The sequence below is a fragment of the Copidosoma floridanum genome, unplaced genomic scaffold (genome assembly GCF_036245765.1).
Source record: "Copidosoma floridanum isolate Cflo_tuat_1 unplaced genomic scaffold, Cflo_Japanese_pri ptg000021l, whole genome shotgun sequence".
In the NCBI taxonomy this organism is placed as follows: Eukaryota; Metazoa; Arthropoda; class Insecta; order Hymenoptera; family Encyrtidae; genus Copidosoma; species Copidosoma floridanum.
Window position 1 is genome coordinate 31,287,455 of NW_028321898.1, and position 18,616 is coordinate 31,306,070.

Genomic DNA, 18,616 nt, shown 5'->3' on the forward strand with positions numbered 1-18,616 from the left:
GGCGCTCTCGTGTGCATTCCGATTTTCCCGGCTGTTTCATCGATTTCCAATTATCATTGGGCGTGCAAGCGTATGGATAAATAAATCTCCGAAAATTGGGTAAGCTCACTTCGTTAACGATTCCACCCGGGGAGCTCGAATAAATCGGCGCACCATACGCGAGGAGGAAGCGCCGAATGCGACACCCTCTTTTATTTCGTATCTTCGTGCATTACGAAAAGAAAAAGATCGATTACGCGTAAGTGCGTGCGTATACCTACGCACCGTGTCGTCGGGCTGGTCAAGTGGGAGGAAACACGGCGAAAGGAGGGGGGTCGAATGGGACCAGAGGGAGAGAGAGTTTTGGAGCTGGCAGCAGATATGCCGCGCTCGCGATCGGTTGTGGAGCTCGCGATTCGATCGCACGCCTATATTATCTGTCCCTCGTTCTCTTTCGCCTTCAGTAGAGCCGCCGAGGTGCAAATATAATCTGGTTCGAGCGCGAGAACTCCTCCTCAAGGAGGACTTGTTCCCCGCGCGTTCGGCCGATCGGGTCTTTTGTTCGCGCTCTGCTTGTACTTGCCGATCTTTTGCCGATTTTCCATTTTTTTCATTCTTTCGAACTTTGATTTGGTGTGGAGGAAATATTAGTTACGGGATACTCGAAGAGGCGGAAACTCGACGAGGGAGGACCCTTTCTGAACTGAGAGAGGTAAGAGTTTATATTTTCGTACGTAAGTATATTTCACTGTGCGTCTCGATCCATGTGGGAGTATGGTTGCACTTGTGAAAGTACCTTTATACGTTTACCCTCAAATACGTTGTTTCACGTTATTTGCAACATTTCGGTAGAATTGATTGTTTTAGAAAAAAAATATATCCACCTCGTTTGCCGATTAATCCAATAAGAAACGGGTAAAAACCAGTATATCACGAGTTCGAACCAAAATTTGTTACAATATCCCACAAAAGAGCAATACCTCACGTGGGACAATATGATGGCGTTCAAGGAGCATTTCACAATTTACGTGTTGTTAGACGCGCGTGAGAAAACCACCTCCCATACACCGTGTATTCCCCAGCTAATTATGTGTACTCGTAATATCAATGGAGATCGAGAGGAGAGAAGAAATCTTTGTACTCCGACACAGAAATCTCCGTCTCATGTGCGTTGCGTTTGAAACTTTATAGCAAAATTGTAGAACCTGATGCATATATTCATGACCACATAATAATACGCACGTGTGCGGTATAGGTACTCGCGCAAACTATACTTGCACATCCGCCTGCGATTTACGCAACATACGCTCATTTGTAAACAAATTGTTTTATTGCAAAAAAAAAAAAAAAAAAAAAAAGAAGGAGAATTCCCGTTTTTTTCCAATAAAAATCGTCCTCCGCCAGTCCCGGCTCGGGTTGTATTTTTTTCCCTCTCGCGAGTACAACGCGTGAGCTTTCAGTTAAGCTTATCTTCGTAGAGGCACTTCCTTATAGTGGAGTGTCATCGTGGAGGCAAATATTATACACGGATGAAATGGCACCCACCGAAGGTCGGACGGTGTTGGATTATATATAACTGTACCTCATCGGAGTGACTTCGCCAAAACGTCGACGCGGTTAAAAACCTCGGATCAAGTGGCTGTAAACCGCTGACAAGTACAAAAGTGCCATATACGCGGAGTTGAATTGTTTTGCCGACTAAGGCGTCGATCGAGGGGATCGAAAATATTGTTTTCTGCGTATACATTGCGTATATAACTTTGTCCGAGTACGTCGGAATTTGCGTTTAATCGGGGGGGTAGGCGAGGATTTTGCGGCAAGTCCTCGCTCGCGGAGGACAATAAGACGCGCGTGTATCGATGAGAGGAAGCAAATATTTGCGTGGATCTATATGTACTCTGGGGAGCGATCGTGTGCTTTGTTAATTTCACTTTTGTCTCGAGCGAAAAAAAAAAAAAAAAAAAAAAAAAACAATAATAAGAAAAACAAGCTTTTATTCACCTGCCGTGGAGAATCGAAGCGCACGGGTTGATTAATCAGCGGGGATTTGATCGAGTCACAGTTCGAGAAATAATTAAAAAAAAAAAAAAAAAACTTATTTATAGCTCGAAATCAAAAGCGCGTGGAAGAAAAGTTAAGGTCGAAAGTTGAGGTGGAAAAGGTGTGCTTTCCAATCACACGCGTGAATTTATTTGCTTCTCCATCAAGTGTGTATATTTATATACATGTGCGAGTGCGATTTTTACATTCGAATCACGAGCCCCGCTGCACACAAGCTTTCTATGCTCTCGATGCATCGTAGGCGCGCCTCTCTTTTTTCGGCACTTTTTGTTTGTACTGCCAAAGTTGCCTCTGGTTGAACATCATGGGTGTACTTACATATATTTATTCACGTAAATTTTTTCAATTTTTAAATTTAACTACGTAAGTATAAAACACTGCATAAACAAAATCTCTTCCATCAAAAACAAAATACAGTTAATTTTTTTAAACGCACACTCGTGTCATCGGCAGATAAATATACTCACAAGCTTCTGATTAAAAAACGAAGATCCCACAGTGCATATTGAGATACAGTCAAAGTCGCAATAAAAATCGGCAAAAACAACCAAATATATGTATATATACATGTATGATCGAAGCAAGAGCATCGATTATTTACGAGAAAGGAGAGGACAGTTACAAGAGAGCAAGTGCCGCGTAAACGTACAGCAAGAGAGTCGCAAAAGGTGCGAGCTTCTAGATTCTGGAAATCCTTGGAGACCCCACTGCTGCGTCTCTGTATACCTGCTTATATTGGCGCGCACACCATGGATCCTCGCCAATGCCAATTAGCGCGTCTTTTCCAAAGCCACTCGGACAAACTCCATCTCGTGCACACCACGCGGGATATCCTTTCAAATATATATATATTTTTTTTCTTTTCTCTCCGCACATCGCGCAAGTGTGCACCCTTTGTTTCCCCACCGTGAGAAGCAAACACACGTCACACGGTTTCTATATTGCGAAACGAGCACTCGCGGGGAAAAAAAAGTACTGCGCCACACATTCACGCACGCCAGCTCTCTTTGATAAAAACTGAGCGTGATTGTTGTTTGCGCAGGAGCCCAACGAAGCCGGAAAAATGACCCTGTTGCCACCGACGGTCGAGCTGCAGAGGAGGATCGACGAGGAAATGGCCCCCGACCCCGAGGCGAGGAAGCGCGACATCGCCGCGCTCAGAGAGTGGCTCTCCAAGCAGCCCCACCTGCCAAAACACATGGGTACGATACATTCGTGTGATTGCAAGCTTTGAATTGAAAAAAAAAAAAAAAAAAATCGGTACGACCCGATCCTGACGATTTTCAGACGACAAGAGGCTCGAGCACTTTCTGTTCAGCTGCAAGAACAGCCTTGAGAGGTGCAAGACGAGGCTCGAGATTTACTTCAGCGCGAGAACGGCCCTGCCCGAGTTCTTCAGCGACAGGGACCCCATGGGCCGCGACATACAGGACTGCTGCGACAACGTGTACGACAATTATACACAAAATAAACGTTATTTTAGAGGGATGAGATGTAATTGTATTTTTTTTTTTTCCTTTATTTTGGGACGTATGCAGGGAATACCTCGTGTGCCCGAAAATGACGGACGATGGGCACAGGGTGACGATACTGAGGCTCAAGGAGACGGACATCGACAAGTTCTCGCTGGTGGCCGTGTCCAAGAGGATAACGATGATCCTCGATCTCCGGCTCCTCGAGGAGCCCAACTTGTCCAACGTCATGGTCATCGATTTAAAGGTAACTCGCACGCCCATATTATCTTGTGTTCATCCTTTTGTACAATGTTTTTTTTTTTTTTTTTTTTTTCCACCGTCCCGTTAAGGGTTTCACGGCGGCACATTTCGCCAAGTGCGTGCCGGCGCAGCCGATCGTGAAAAAGGCCATGCTCGCCATTCAGAACGCCATGCCCTTCAGGCTGCACAGCGTGCACTACCTGCACTCCCCGTCGTTCGTCAGCAACGTGATCAACTTGTTCTACCCACTGTTGAAGAAAAAATTGACCGAAAAGGTAACGGGAAAGTTGAATTTTTTTTTTTTTTTTTTTCACCATATGCACCACTGAAGAGATCGGGTCGATTGATTTTTTGGTCCGTAGTTTTTCGTTCATACGGGCGGTGGTGAGGATCTCTCCAAATTCATGAACAGGGACATCCTGCCGAACGAGTACGGCGGCAAGGCCGGCTCGTTCCAGGAGCTCAACGGTACGTAAAATACCGATTTTTCTTTGGTACCCATCCCTAAGTGATGACTATATAGTAAAAGATCGATTTTTTTGACGAGACGATTTTTCACTTGTCCGTAGAGGCGTGGCGTTTGAAGCTCGAAAAACACAGGGACTGGTTCTTGCGCGACGAGAAGATCAGCCGGACGGACGAGTCCAAGAGGTTGCCCAACAGCAAGTGTCTCATCAACGACGAGCTCGCGGGCCTCCAGGGCTCCTTCAGGAAGCTCAACATTGACTAGCTCAACGTTTTTTTGTTTTTGTTTTTTTTCCGAGCGTCGATGACAGTATATATATATATTTTTGTATAAATAATCGATCATGTGCGGATAGTTTTATCCTAGATGAGTTATTTTTATTTTATTGTATTTTTTACATTTCTATCGATATAGTTACGTATAGATAATTTTGTACCCGTAAAAATGTACCTCAATTAAAACAGTAAACAACAAGTGTTTTTGTAAATGTATTTTTCCAAAATAATAATTGAAAATTTCTAAATTTAAACTCTAATTGCTCTACTTTTGTTGTGTGAAAAAATTGTAAATTTATATTCATTTGTAAATAAATACAAAGGAAACAACTTGCATTGCATTTTCAACTTAATAACTATAAACATATATAACGTATGATTTTCCTTCTCCGGCTGCGCTGTAATTGACATTTACTTTCTTGCCAAGGCCAAACGACATAAGTTGGAAAAATTAATATGGCTTTTCAGACCACACGCGCGAATAAATTGAAACGTTCACCCTGGTTTCTGAAATAATTTCAAGGTCTGTGTAAATAAAAGGAAAATAGCACCTCGACATTGTTCCGTCCTTTGTTTGCAAACCGAAGTAGTGAGTAAATAAAAATATTAAACGACGATGCGTGAATTTCAATTTTTTTTTTTTAATATAAAAAATGCACTTTTATACGATAAACATGCACGTTACAAACGAGATTAAAATAACCCATTAGCAAATTTGATTGTTATGTATATGTTTCGCACGACAAACGTTGTTTTTTTTTTTTTTTAATCACGCGATCATCGATTCAACGTGACTCATTGAATAGCTTAAGTGGATTGCATTTTCTTTAATCCAATACGATGAAAGTGGTGTGCCAAAGTATATAATAATAATCGATAGCTTTTTACTTCATGAAAATTCACCATCACCTCGAATTGTACTCTTGAAATTGTAAAAATATAACTAAGAACGTAGTTATGTGGCTTAAAATAGACATCAACAATGACTCATCCAGTGAAAACAGTCCAAACACGGAAAAACGCATGTTTTGATGCAGCAAGTAGTTCGAAAAATAGAGTAACTGAAAAAATAAAATTTTTTATTCATCATACTGATTAGTATTATTTTTAAAATTATCATAATTTACCTTTGAATCGATTCGCTCGTCCTCTGTGTTTCCCAGACACTTGTGCAGTACTTTTGCAGTCCTTTCGCTCTGACGGATTCGTAAAAAACATTACAATTACTATTAAAAAAAAAAAACTGATAAAAGCACAAAATACGGTGGTTTTCTTACTTCACAAATAACCGCAGTGACGTTTTTTGTTAAAATCACCAACGAAATAGCAATGATGAGCATACGCAGTGAGCAATGAAAATTTTGAAAAGTCGACAAATGATTTTTCCCCAGTACCAGGGGCTTCATGATCAAATGCGCATAAAACAACAAAGTCAAAAATATGTACGACAAGCAGAGTAGCATGGGCCTGGAGTAAAATTTTGATACTTCCTCTGCAACTTGACACAGGGATAAATACAGATTTTGCAGGCGCGAGTGTTCAACGGGTTTGAATTTTTTTGCGTTGTCGAGGCTATCGTTTATACTTTTCACAATTCGTTTAATTAACTGTAGAACTAAACTGTACTGTATCAACGTGCTCGTAATAATTATGGTGTTTATATACATCAATGCAAAGTAAAATAAATGATGGACGTTCGAAATTTCGGTTATTACGAATGTAGTGAGCCACGATAGCACGTGCACCGAGAGCATTTTTTTAGCGTTTGCCGATAATTTGTGATTTTGACGTTTGGCTCCATCGAGGCTGTTCGATACTTCCCAAAGGTTATTTATTTTGTTTGCTATTTTCAAGACGCGATTTTGAAGGCATGAAAATGTTAGTAATACAAAGGAAGCTGCAACAGTGGCTAGTAATGTGTGAAAGTAATCGATGATTCGGTCAAATTTAAACCTCACGGGTGGCTTAAAGTGATTGAGCGTATTGCGCATGACGTAGCAATAAATTGCTGTGTTTACAAAAACGAGAAGTAAATTGTAAAAGGAACCGAATCTCGAATGGGACAGTGAAACACTTTGTTGCCGATCGTTGCTTGAGTTTTTGTGACAGTGAAAAGTTGCGAGTCCAACCAATTTAAAAAAGTAGTGTACCAATTTGAAAAACAACCCCTCGGTACAAGGTGTTTTTTTAAAAATCATACTAGTATAATTATTCTTTGGGTTCGAAAAATTCACTTTTTAGTACGTATTGCCAGTGGTATTTGATACTTCAAAAGTTTCGTTGGAAATAATTTAACCGCGAATGGTCAATGTCTCTTTGGGTGAACTTAATGTACTTTGCAACAATTAATCTAATGGGTTTGAAAAATAACGGCATTCAAGTAAATGACTTCCTTTCTCAAGTGATTATCTAATTAGGACACACGAGAGTAAAATATTCATAAAATCTACACGATTGTGTTGGAAAATTAAAAAATTTTTTATCCTTACTTGCGGTGTCGATGAAGATTTACCAAAACCAATCCGTCAATTTGATTCGTGAAATTGTAACAATATCACCAAATACGTCGTTATCGATCCCGCAATCTATAAAAACCAGTCGACGATCACGCATAACATTAATAGATTTTTTTTGTTGACGTTTCAACGCACCGACATCAGTAAGGAGTTGTCGATTGGAAATAATTCAAATACATTGAACTGCACGTCGTGATGCAGTAGATACATCGAAAATTTATTCAGCTAAAATACAAAAACAACCGGATAGTTGCATCTTTTGATATTTTTTCGAACAATCGCTCACCTTGCTTGCGATGTCTGGGTTTTCCGAATTGAGTAGCCACTTGTTTATAATTTTGCCGGTACGTTTGTTCTTGAACAACGAAAACAAGCACTATTTCTCATTCTTTTAAAATGGTTTTTATGATTAATTTAGTTTACCTCGTCAATTAAACCGGTGGTCGATTTGGCCAGTATTATCAATAACATGGCACAATAGGGCAGTTGCATGTGGTTGTAGATGTGTTCGTTGGTTGGCGTGGCGAATTTTCCGTGGATCATGTTGACCCCGCTGAAGTACCCGAACGTGACGATCGTGAGGAACAAATTTGTCACGCAAAACAACAGTGCCACGGAGTAAAAGCTCGCCAAATCCTCCAACAGTTCGTAAAATATCCCGTGCAAGTGCGTCAGGGGCCCGAGTTTGTTCAGTTTCAGCTGCACCTCGCTCGCGCTGATGCTGCTCGACGTGAAGTGAATCTCTTCCGCGTAGAGGGACGTCTGCGACAGGTGCGCGAGATTGCCGTTCATTATTCGGAGGAATTTTCGCATCATTATCAAGATGACGCTGTACTGTACTATCGTGCAATTGACTACGGCATCGTAGAGGTGCTTCGTGGCGTAGTAGATCAAAAGGGTATTGTCTACTTTTGGAACGAGGATGAGAATCAGGGTCGACCAGAAAGTTACGTTCACGAGACACACTGCCGCGATTTGCCGAGTTATAGATTCGTCCTCTTGGTAAATTCTGTAATTCACACTTTTTATTACTTTCATGAAATCCACTATTTTGTGTGCTATGACGATTATTTCGTTTCGTTGCAAGGAAATCACTATTAAAACTGTGGTTGAACTGATCATGGTGAACGTTATTTGGATGGTATCCAGGATTCTTTCAAACAAATTTCGGGACCACGACTCGTTCTCGTTGAAGGTCGCTTCGAAGGTATAATAATTTAGAGGCAGTATTATTAAAATCAACAGAATGTTGTACATCAGGCCACTTCGGGAGTGTTGGAATACGAATTTTCGTGTTTTGTTGTTTTTGTTTATTCTGATACAATAGTGTATGGGAGCTAGTCCCGCCACTTTGAAATAATAATAAACGAGTTTGGAAAAAAAATTGGCGTTCATGCGTGACTTCATATTTCTTTGAGTTTTCCATAAAATGCTCATTCAACAAGCTGAAAACAACTAACAAGTGACAGCAATTTTTCTTGCAAATGTTATTAAAAACTCCATTCATCACTTTAAAGTAAATTATTTATGGAGGTTTGGAGAAAAATGATCCATCCAGTCGAAATAGTTCATCGTTAATTAAATTAAAAATTTTGCAACGAATGGATGCTTCATTAATCAATTAGAGAAGGGCATCACAGGACGTCGCGACACCGATGATGGCTCTTGCACGAAAAAAGTGAGTTGCATTATTTGACGCTTCATTGGGTTTCAAGTTTAATAAAATAGGGGTGAGACAGTTTCATGTGTTTGAATAAAAAAGATTTATTCAAACGCAAATAATACGTACAAAACATTTGATCGCACGATAATGTACAATGTCAATGATCATCGTTAATAATTATATTAAAACATAATTGTTAAAAAAATCATCAAATGAAATAACCGAGATCTTTTACTTCTAAGAAGTTTATCACAAAAATTCCATTTCTCGTTCGATGCCCACAAACTTTAGTTGCTCCGTTGGCCCATATCTGTAAAAATACGTAAAGCACAAAGTGACATGTTTTCTGCGGATGCATCAAATTGTTGGAAATAAATAATATATTTATAAATCATACCGATAATCAAAGAACAATTCCTCGCCTGGCTGTATTGCTCGTTTAGCGAAAATTCCAATCCTATGGTCACCATTAACCATCATCACTTTGGCATAACAATTTGGATTTATCGAGTGATTGGCGAATCTAATCTTATTACCTTTCCTCGTGGCGTCAACGACAAAGTCTACAATGATGTTAATGTTAAAAGTGTATATATATAAAAAAAAAAAAAATAAACATAAAAAATAAAAGCATGACCTCAAAAAGCAATTATTACTCACCGTTGTTAAGATTAAACAGAAAACTGCACATGTATTTGTCATAAACTTTTCCTCTTCTATCGGCTTCATCTTGACTGATGATTTCGCCGCAATATTCGGATATGAATTCATTTTTTATGGCAGACTCTTTTAAGAAAATACCCCAGCCAGCCACGTCAGATGGTGCCATGAGCAAGTGCTTGTCTGAGGAAATAATAACATAAAAAATCAGGTATATGGAAAAAAATGATAGCTCAGACGTATATCGAACAGGTACTTACGAAGTCCACGTTGAACGCTGACATTTTTACACGAAATCTTTTGTATGTGATACTGATCCGCTCCGCAGGTCTGACACAAGTCGGGATCGCACTCGCGCACCGCGAGGTAGCAGGGGCACTGTTTTGTGTTGCATTGTGCTTTGCAACGGCAGCCGGGGAAGCGATTTTGACACTCGCTGCTGCACTGGCAGAACTTTTCGCAAAAGTTTTGTGCCTGAATGCAAGGACAAGAGTTGTCGCAGGGCCGATTTGGGTGATCGCATGGCGTAAAGTTGTGCACGTGATTGGCACCTGAATCTTTTTTGAGTTGAATCTTGCGACAATGCATCGACCAGAGCCTGTGTTTCTTCTTCTTCTTCCTGGGTGGAGTAAAGTCCTTGAGGTTCTCGATCTCAGGTATGTCACTAGCTTCTTTAAGAGAAAACTCGTAGACCTTGCGGCAGCTCTTGGTAAGCATTATCTGGGCAAGGGCACATGGATTGCCAGGAAAGACCTTTTGCAGTGCGCGAAACAAGCTTTGCTCGGAGCCTGTCCAGGGAGGCTCGGTTTCAAATTTGATGCGATCCTTATCATTGCTGCTCAGCAGAGAGAACGGGGTGAGCTGTTGGTCAGGTTGCAGCTGGTCTTGCATTTGCGTTTCTTCATCTGCTTTAGCGTCTTTGTTATTGACGTTTTGTTTAAAGTCTAATGATAGATTTATTTGATTTTTGTATAATGTTACATGTTAATGTGCTCAAATCAAAACCTTCGTACTACTTGATTGATATTAATAGCATACCTTGACATCCACCTCCTAGACTGAATTTGTTACTGTCATTGCTGTCTTCGCTGCTCGCCTCGTTGCCTGAATCAACGCTTGTCTGCTTGCGCATCTTTCTTGGCCGTTTTTCTTCATCTTCCTCCTTCATGTCGGCTGCCTGTGCTGCTAGTTTCTCTTTCATGCCCTCCTGTAACGTAGATTACATTTATTATAATTTTCCTATTTACATGTTATTTCAATGTTTAAAAAAGAGTCTAGTGACTTACCAAATGCATGAAACAATCAGCACCACAAGCTTCGGCAAACGGTTTGAGATCGGGTCCTTTGCGTTTGTTCAAATTCGGCACGGGATGGAGAGCTTGCAAACCTGTGTTTGAAAAAAAGTGATTAAAAACTGTCCACTACCTGAGTTTTAATGTCATGCCTAAAGTTTACGACAGAGCCAGTAAGAAGACACAGCGATGAGCTTATAAATGAATGATTCAAAAGATGAGAGTCCTGGTTGAGATGTCTTGATGCTAAACATATAAATATGAAGCTTCCAACAATCGTTTATTTGTTACCTTGCGGTGAAGTTCCTCTGGCGGCTGTGACCGTCAAGAAAGTAGAGTAATTAATGCTGTTAATGAAAATTTTCACAGAATTCCTTGTAAGCATTAAGTTAAGACATATTGATTATGAATAAATAAATATGCCACTTTGTTTTCTAGAATAACTCCATCAATAGCGTAATCATACACCAAGGTTTCAACGTACTTGGTATTACAATAATAATAGTATATTAAAGGTTTGTACATAATTAACATGTTAATTTCCTACTTTATTATATATTTGTAGACAAGAATTTACTTACGATGAAGAAAACAGTCGTACTTGAAACACCTACGGCAAAACAGGGTGTGAAACGAGTGCATCGTTTGCTCTCTTGGAACATTTTTGGCATTGGGACCATCAATGTTTGGTGTGCATTCTGGGGGCAGTGCATTGGGATCCGATCTCTCTGTCAGTTCAATGTATTTGTCCTTCAATTCTTCGGCAGTACCTTTGTCAGGAAACATGTTGGATATGGCCTGTAAAAAATACAGAAATAAGTTGAATGTAAACGAAAATTTTTAGAAACCAGTTAAAAAAAGTGAATTACCGTGAATATTTGCATTGAAGGGAAGGGCGTTGCATCGACTTTGGTCTCATCCTCCTTACTATCAGTCTTAATATTTTTCTTATCGTCTTCTTCAATTTTTTCACCATCCTTCTCTTTATCTTTCGAATCCTTTAATTTTTTGGGAGCTTCTTTCTCTTTATCATCCTTTTCATAAGCCGACAAGGCATTCACTAAATCAACGAATATAGAATCATCCATAAATCCAGATTCACGATCACCGTGCACTTTCCCATCGTAGTTTTTAATCAACTCCTCGATGAACGTGCCATCCTGATCAAGAATCTCATCACCCATGTAGGGAATATTGTGCAACACGGTTTCGTCTTCAACCATGAAGTTCTGTTGAATCGGTGCCCAGGTGTACATGGTAGGAATGGGTGTGACTGCGCTGATGATTTTAATGGCACAACTTTGAATTTCACCATCGGAGCTCGTTATCTCTGCCTTTTTCATGCACGATGCGTGTGCTGTAACATCCTGCATCGCTAACCACATCACTTTGCAGTCTGTCCACCTTTTGTGTTCCTCGTCTAACAGTTCTGTCGAAAGGAATTTATTTAAATATTCATATTGAATAAATAAGAGTGAAGACATTTGTGATCACATTCAATGCTAATGTACGAGTACTTTTTCTTTGCGACCCATAAACTCTTCGAAGTTTGACAAAAAAAAGGTATCAAAAAGAGTACACAACAAATTTTTTTGCGCCGAAACGTTATCGAAGGTGTTACTTATTATGATCGAAAAAATAACAAAAACAAGTAAAACAACCGACCTGTCATAACCTTACGATTCTGATTCCATGCAATCTTGACCTCATCGGCACGCTTGTAGCGTTTGATCTGCCTCAACCTCATGTACTCGGACTTGACGCGCTTTCGCCATTCAGCGCTTAGTTTCGCCTTCATCCTGGGCGACGATGTTATTCCACCAGGAAGTGGCGACAACAGGAGTACCGAAACTGCTGGACACAAGCACAAAAGTAATATATGCGATCTACAGAGACGCCTTCATCGTCGTCCCGCGTTTAATAAAATCTGTCATCAAGAAACGAAGTATACGAAAAGCAACAGCAGACAGCAGCTGATTGATCCGATCGTCAGTGCCCCCTGTGAAAGATAAGGTAGGGTTTGAGCGTTACTGGCGGACGGTAAGTGAAATTACGAAAATCACAATGTCGGTAATTTTAAAACTACAAATTGTGTTTTTTTTTTAAATGACTTATATTTCAAGAAAAATTTATTCTCTAACTTGTCATGGTGCCTCGTAATAAGTATATATTTACTTTAGATAGGGTGATGTTTACTTACTAATCTTAAGATTGAATGTATATTAGCTTTCAGTGGAGATGACTTGAATTTTACAATATTTCAAAGGGGGATCCTTTCTCCTTGAAATAAAAGAATTTTTTTATCAGAAATATTGTCTCGGGCAAAGTTTCCAGTAATATAAATGATGTGTCGATCTCAGGCAGCAAAAATGAGCTTTACGCTCTTAGTTGCATATTGCTCAAGGAAAAAAATGAGGGATTGAATAAAGTGAAAGTTTCGCTTAGTTTAGGTCAAATCCAAAATTCGAAATGCTTACAAATTTACAAACCATGAAATTTGTCACAATCATTATGAGATGATGAAAGTTCAGAGAAACTTTGAAAACCCGCAAGTATATATCGTTGGTTGCACTCACGAAAGAAAAAAAAATTATACAAAAAATATCACTCACATACGCACGAAGGCTATACACACATGACACACATATAGAGAAAAAGTATTGGTCAAAGGAATATTACTTTCAGTTTCGTGTCATGAATCAAATCCGATATATACATATGATATTTTTGATCAATAGATGGCTTAGCTTTCGAACTTTTCTCATATAATACGTAAGTAGGTATAAGCTCCTCCTTCCCAAGGTCAGAGCTTTAGTACCTTACCCATATATCCTCTCCTGAAAAGAAGACGAGATTATTGGTTTCGAGAGATTCTCACTTTTCCAAGGAGGAATGAGTATACGTATATTTTTTCATACTGAGGCTTTTATAGAGATTGAGATACGCGTTTTTACCGTGCAAGTTATTACCATAATTTTCACATTTTTCAAGATAAAAAAATTTATTTTGGTGTATAGCATAAAAGGACGTCGATATTTCATTGTTACTTTAAAAAAAATTTTTGTTATCAAAATGCAAGGGTAACATCTATAATACACATACTCCTCATATTGTTTGCTGCTACGGCAAATAAATAAATAAATATTATACTTGTCTATGTTATTATTGTATGAGCGACTTATCATTAATATAGAATATTATTTAATGCCTTTGAACGTATAATCGGATTGGTGATAAAGCAGGGCTTACGATCGATCGGTGCATACAGCCAGGGTGTAAACAGAGTAAACGCGATTATATGTATATACAATATGCATCATGTTTTAATACTCGTGTAGTAATTATACGCTGAAATGAAGAGATTTGCTATTTGATTGTATGTGCACCTAATTTCCAATGTTTGACATTTAATGAGAACTAGTTATTTTCGTCACCCGATTTTCTGTAGGTTCATCTTTATAATTACCTCGAGATGTAAGAATGAAAAATTATGCATTGCCTTTAAGGGATATGTAGAAAAAAAAACGATTTGGTAGTTCCTTACGGAGTATGAATTGCATATAAGTATGAATTTCATCATCTACATGCAATGGGTATGAGTATTGAATTTAACAATAAATTGAATACATTGAAACTTTTTATTGCTAGTTATAATTAATTTATCGATTTAATTGTTAACAGAGATATCACATAGGGATGATTATAATTTGTTAGATATACATTTGCCAGGTACATAGTACGTGTAGATGAATTATTCAAAAAGTATCGATTGGTTGTAATTTGGTCATTTGATTTTATTGTATTGCTCTGGTCTGTGGTTACATTACCGAAATATTAATTAAACTAAGTCTACCACCGTAGCAAAATTAATTGTTGGTGAATCAATTTTTTCAATTACATTAAAATGAATTATTTTATTGAAAGCTATATTTTTCATCTATTTTACAAAAATGATTTCTCACTCTTTTTCCTTTAACCGACCAGCAGATAATCAAGAAAATTTGTGTCTAAAAAAAGGAGGAGGAGAACCAGCCAGAGCACCTGCACTTTATAAATAAAATTTACACAACTCAACTATAGCTTATGCAGCGGTTTTAGTCGCTCAGTCATCTGTTTTCTCTCTCTTCCCCATTTTCCTGTCTTATCTCGCCACAGAAGAAAATTTTCACTCAAAGTAATATAAATTTTTGCGAAATGTGCCGAGCCATCATAAATTCTCTCTCTCTTTTTCTCCACAAGTCTATACTGGTATGGCTTTGTTAAACAAGTCCTACATGTTTCGTTTTATTAGAAACTAGAACATTTTCGTGCAGACTCTTGTGGCGTGTATTAAATTACTGTACTGCTAGTGTAATAAAATTCATGCGTAGAATTCTTGTTGAGATGGAATGGAAAATTTTACACATCGGAAATATTTGTAAAAGTTTGTGTTTAATTATTTTCCGATGAAAAAAATTTCATTGTGTAGAATCAATTTGTGTAAGAGACGTGTAAGTAATCCAATGACTTTTTTCACTGTTTTTCTTGTCAGGTGACCATTCATTGCCTTATCTTTGGCTTATAAAAAAAAAAAACAAAATTTTTTACAAACATTTCCAATAGCTGCCGGACATTTCAAGATATCGCAATACTTACCATAATTGCGCTATTCGCTCCGAGCCGATATAGAGGTTGCGCCCCTTCTAGCCAAAATCAGGCAAAATTTCTTGCATGTAAACAAACGGTTTAGAACATAATATACATGAGTATAGCTGCTTGTGATTGGCTGAATAAGCTAGCCTGCCACGTGCCAATCACAAGCAGCTGTACGCATGTATATATGCTCTAAGCTGTTTGTTTACATGCAAGAAATTTTGCCTGATTTTGGCTAGAGGGGGCGCAACCTCTGCATCGGCTCGGAGCGAATAACGGTAAATAAAAATCGTTTGAAATTACTAACGCTGACTAGTCGCGCTATATATCTTGGTCTGACGTCACAGGTGAAAATGTAGAGAAAATGCAGGTCATGAGTCATGAGATTGCTTCGTCAGTTTCGTCACTGTCTATACAGTCAGACTTATTTACGTGTACAGTAAATCTACATTCCTATACAGTTAGAATTATGTTCTTTCTTACCATCAATAAGTTTACCTGCGCGGGGAGCACCAATTCAGCAGCGTATACAACGCACGCGGTTCCCCCATTTAAACTTACAAGAGCAGTAACGTGCAGTAGGTATACGCATCGTAGTGTTATTCGGTTAACCAGCGAGTGAAAGATACTTATTTGTGTTGACGTATCGCGATTTTCAAGGAAACAACCGTTGAAAATGGAGTCACAAAAAGAAAATGTCGAGATACGCGGACACGAGTGTGACTATTGCAAAAAATTATTCAACTACAGAAGTCTTCTCTTGAGACACCTGCGAAAACACACCGGCGATCGTCCCTACACGTGCAACGCGCGTGGCTGTGGAAAAACGTTTGCCGACCAAAGCAATATCACAAAACACAGGCGCAAACACATTGGGGAGCGCATGTACATGTGCAGCGTACGTGGATGCGGAAAATCGTTCAAAGATCAAAGTTACATGAAAAAACACGTGCTCATACATTCCGGCGTGCGTCCCCACAAGTGCGACAAATGCGACAGTGCCTTCGTACAAAGTTGCCATCTCGCGAGGCACAAGCGCATACACACCGGTGATTATCGTTACAAGTGCGAAGAATGCGGCCAAAGTTTCATGTGCAAAGATAACCTTCGCACCCACATCCGCATACACACTGGCGAGCGCCCGTTCAAGTGCCAGACGTGTGGGAATCTCTTTGGTCAAAGTGGTCACCTCAAAACCCACATGTTGGTACACTCCCGTGAGCGTCCGTACAAGTGCGAGGTGCACGGATGCCCAAAATCATTTAAATATCGCAGTTACATCAAAAAACACATGCTCACACATACTGGCGAGCGTCCCTACAAATGTGCTCAATGTGCAAGTACTTTTGTTCAAAGTTGTCACCTCAAGTCGCACATGCGATTACACTGAACCCCAAGTTTATTATCATGTCATTGGCTTTTGCAGTTAATCAACCCATTAATTGACAATCATTTATTCTTGGGGTATATAATATAATATATGTTCAAACAACGTTGAGAAACTACAATGTCTACTTCACGAAAGGGAATTTTAAATTTGTTTGAAATATTTATCGACATATAATATGTATCCTTCTGAAATTACTTGTAAGGCTGCGTATGCGTGGAGTCTTGAACTTCCAGGACCAGCCCATAAGCCCGTGTGAGTGCGAGTGAGAAGCAATGACACATTACTTACTCTCTTTCTCGCACTCACAAGGGCACATGGGCTGGTCCTGATGGATATTCAAGACTCCAAGCGTGTGTACGCAGCCTAAGGCTCTGTTCGGAAATGATGCGTTGGTTAAGTTTTTGGTTGGTACCTACCCCCACCCTGGCTTAACTAACTGACCGGGGTGACGGTCAATGTCATTTGAATTTGAACGTCCCGCTCAAAAGGCTATATTATAATGTAATTTTATAAATTTAATTGTACACGAAAAAGTGTAAGGTGTTATTGTAAGTACTTCGTTTATACATTAATTAATTAATTTCGATAACACATGTTTGCACAATACAATATTCTAAATGACGAAGATGTATTTTTTGCGTAATTAATACAACTGTTGTACAGTATAATACTTTTTGTTATTGTTAAAAAAGTATTGTAAACTTTTTTTTACTTTTTAAAAGCTCCTTATAATAAACAATTTTTCTAAGATAATTTTTTGACACGTTTAAGTGATCATTTAAATACTTTAAATACGTGTGCTACATAGAATATTTGAATGATTATTATAGAATGACACCCTGAATTACTTCTTTCTACCAATTCTTCCAAATATATTGTTAATCAAAAGTGGAAAAATTCACAACTCGTTTTTATATTCACCAAAGTGAATGAGGTAGTTATTTTTTTCCAACCAAGTCAGAGATGGTATGAGAAAAAAAGATTACATCTTAGGGATGTATTACCCGGTGAGGCCCAATACGTACTGAGCAACCGAGCACTTTTTCTGGATGGAAAATTATGGAAGAAAGTAGTGACCTGCATCCACAGTAGAATGTACTTTTTTTTTTTTTTTCTTTATCCATCCATTCTGATTAGCTGTATCAAAACGTCTTCATGTTTATCCACAAAAACTCGAACCGAGGTAAGCATCGCACACCTGCTGGAAACACATTGTACGCGCACGATAGTGCAAAAAGACCGAGCATTTGCTCTCAAAGCATCCTTTTTTTACGTACAAGTACCAAATACCTTTGCCGAAAGTTTTTGTACACATGTAGGTACGCGAGTAAACAGGAAATGCTATCAGCCGAGAAGGGGGATAAGGTTCGGGAACTCAAACAGCGAGCCGAGGAAGGGAGCGATGCCGTTTGACGGTTAACGAGCTCGCGCTCACTTTGAAACGCGCGGCTTTACCTGTCCCTCTGCGTTTGGAAAACGCAAAAGCCGGTTATTGGGGTTTCGCTGGTATGGCCGAGACAAATATTCACACAACTGAGCCCAATCACCAAAGTTCGGTACACATATTATATATATACTTTGTAGTTTTACGCTCCGAGCGTGATGCAACCAAGTTTCGTTCGGGGCCATTCTTACCGGTGAGGTAGAAACAAAAATATACAAATCGAGTCGCGGATCAATTTAAGCTCGTCGAGGCGAAATTGGATGTACCTGTTTGTATAAAAGAGAGTTGGGAGGAAGTTTTATTTACTCTTCGGATTACCCGGCGTCGTCGTCTCGATCCCCTCCTTTCCCACGGGTTGTACCATCAAAGGGGACGTTGGGCAGAGCGCCCCGGGATTTTCCATTTACTGTTATGAATTATAACGAGGAAAGGTATAAAAAAAAGGGGGGGGAGGGGAGAAGAAGCTTTGAGCGCAGCAAGACTCGATTCGTACAAAACTCGTATATAAACGATCGGGGGATAA

General features: G+C 39.2%; 4 protein-coding genes across 8 annotated transcripts; 1 reads left to right on the top strand and 3 right to left on the bottom strand.

Moving 5' to 3' along the window:
- Positions 1 to 374: 374 nt before the first annotated feature.
- LOC106647792 (alpha-tocopherol transfer protein-like) lies at positions 375 to 4,508 on the top strand. The gene is made up of 7 exons (XM_014364327.2): positions 375 to 691; positions 3,083 to 3,242; positions 3,328 to 3,487; positions 3,579 to 3,759; positions 3,845 to 4,030; positions 4,118 to 4,223; positions 4,325 to 4,508. The coding sequence occupies exons 2-7, from the start codon at positions 3,104 to 3,106 to the stop codon at positions 4,483 to 4,485; spliced, it is 933 nt and encodes a 310-aa protein (XP_014219813.2). The 5' UTR covers positions 375 to 691; positions 3,083 to 3,103; the 3' UTR covers positions 4,486 to 4,508.
- Positions 4,509 to 5,384: 876 nt separating this feature from the next.
- On the bottom strand, positions 5,385 to 6,163 carry LOC149374277 (uncharacterized). The gene is made up of 3 exons (XM_089594863.1): positions 5,891 to 6,163; positions 5,624 to 5,692; positions 5,385 to 5,557 (listed from the first exon to the last, which is right to left on the bottom strand). Exons 1-3 carry the CDS (start codon positions 6,161 to 6,163, stop codon positions 5,402 to 5,404), a joined length of 498 nt encoding a protein of 165 aa, XP_089450989.1. The 3' UTR covers positions 5,385 to 5,401.
- A 975-nt stretch (positions 6,164 to 7,138) lies between these two features.
- Positions 7,139 to 8,134, bottom strand: LOC149374278 (uncharacterized). The gene is made up of 3 exons (XM_089594864.1): positions 7,436 to 8,134; positions 7,299 to 7,367; positions 7,139 to 7,237 (listed from the first exon to the last, which is right to left on the bottom strand). The coding sequence occupies exons 1-3, from the start codon at positions 8,132 to 8,134 to the stop codon at positions 7,139 to 7,141; spliced, it is 867 nt and encodes a 288-aa protein (XP_089450990.1).
- A 657-nt stretch (positions 8,135 to 8,791) lies between these two features.
- E(z) (histone-lysine N-methyltransferase E(z)) lies at positions 8,792 to 12,580 on the bottom strand. 5 transcript variants are annotated; one of them, XM_014364290.2, is made up of 10 exons: positions 12,293 to 12,580; positions 11,497 to 12,056; positions 11,209 to 11,425; positions 10,919 to 10,942; positions 10,622 to 10,722; positions 10,374 to 10,542; positions 9,596 to 10,240; positions 9,336 to 9,518; positions 9,073 to 9,238; positions 8,792 to 8,985 (listed from the first exon to the last, which is right to left on the bottom strand). In XM_014364290.2, the coding sequence occupies exons 1-10, from the start codon at positions 12,423 to 12,425 to the stop codon at positions 8,925 to 8,927; spliced, it is 2,259 nt and encodes a 752-aa protein (XP_014219776.2). In that variant the 5' UTR covers positions 12,426 to 12,580; the 3' UTR covers positions 8,792 to 8,924. The 5 variants fall into 5 exon arrangements, with proteins under 5 accessions (XP_014219776.2, XP_014219775.2, XP_014219773.2 ...); XM_014364289.2 differs by having other exon boundaries at positions 9,596 to 10,252; XM_014364287.2 differs by having other exon boundaries at positions 9,596 to 10,279; positions 12,293 to 12,579.
- Positions 12,581 to 18,616: the final 6,036 nt, after the last annotated feature.

Bases quoted from the DNA above. Each gene is read 5' to 3' on its own strand.
- LOC106647792 (XM_014364327.2), top strand. From the start codon at position 3,104: ATGACCCTGTTGCCACCGACGGTCGAGCTGCAGAGGAGGATCGACGAG. The intron at 3,243-3,327 runs GTACGATACATT...GACGATTTTCAG, and splicing joins CCACCTGCCAAAACACATGG to ACGACAAGAGGCTCGAGCAC. The intron at 3,760-3,844 runs GTAACTCGCACG...CGTCCCGTTAAG, and splicing joins TCATGGTCATCGATTTAAAG to GGTTTCACGGCGGCACATTT.
- LOC149374277 (XM_089594863.1), bottom strand. From the start codon at position 6,163: ATGTATATAAACACCATAATTATTACGAGCACGTTGATACAGTACAGT. The intron at 5,693-5,890 runs GTACTGGGGAAA...CGAATCCGTCAG, and splicing joins ATTTGATCATGAAGCCCCTG to AGCGAAAGGACTGCAAAAGT. The intron at 5,558-5,623 runs GTAAATTATGAT...TTATTTTTTCAG, and splicing joins ACGAGCGAATCGATTCAAAG to TTACTCTATTTTTCGAACTA.
- LOC149374278 (XM_089594864.1), bottom strand. From the start codon at position 8,134: ATGATCAGTTCAACCACAGTTTTAATAGTGATTTCCTTGCAACGAAAC. The intron at 7,368-7,435 runs GTAAACTAAATT...TCGTTGTTCAAG, and splicing joins CCACCGGTTTAATTGACGAG to AACAAACGTACCGGCAAAAT. The intron at 7,238-7,298 runs GTGAGCGATTGT...TTTGTATTTTAG, and splicing joins ACCCAGACATCGCAAGCAAG to CTGAATAAATTTTCGATGTA.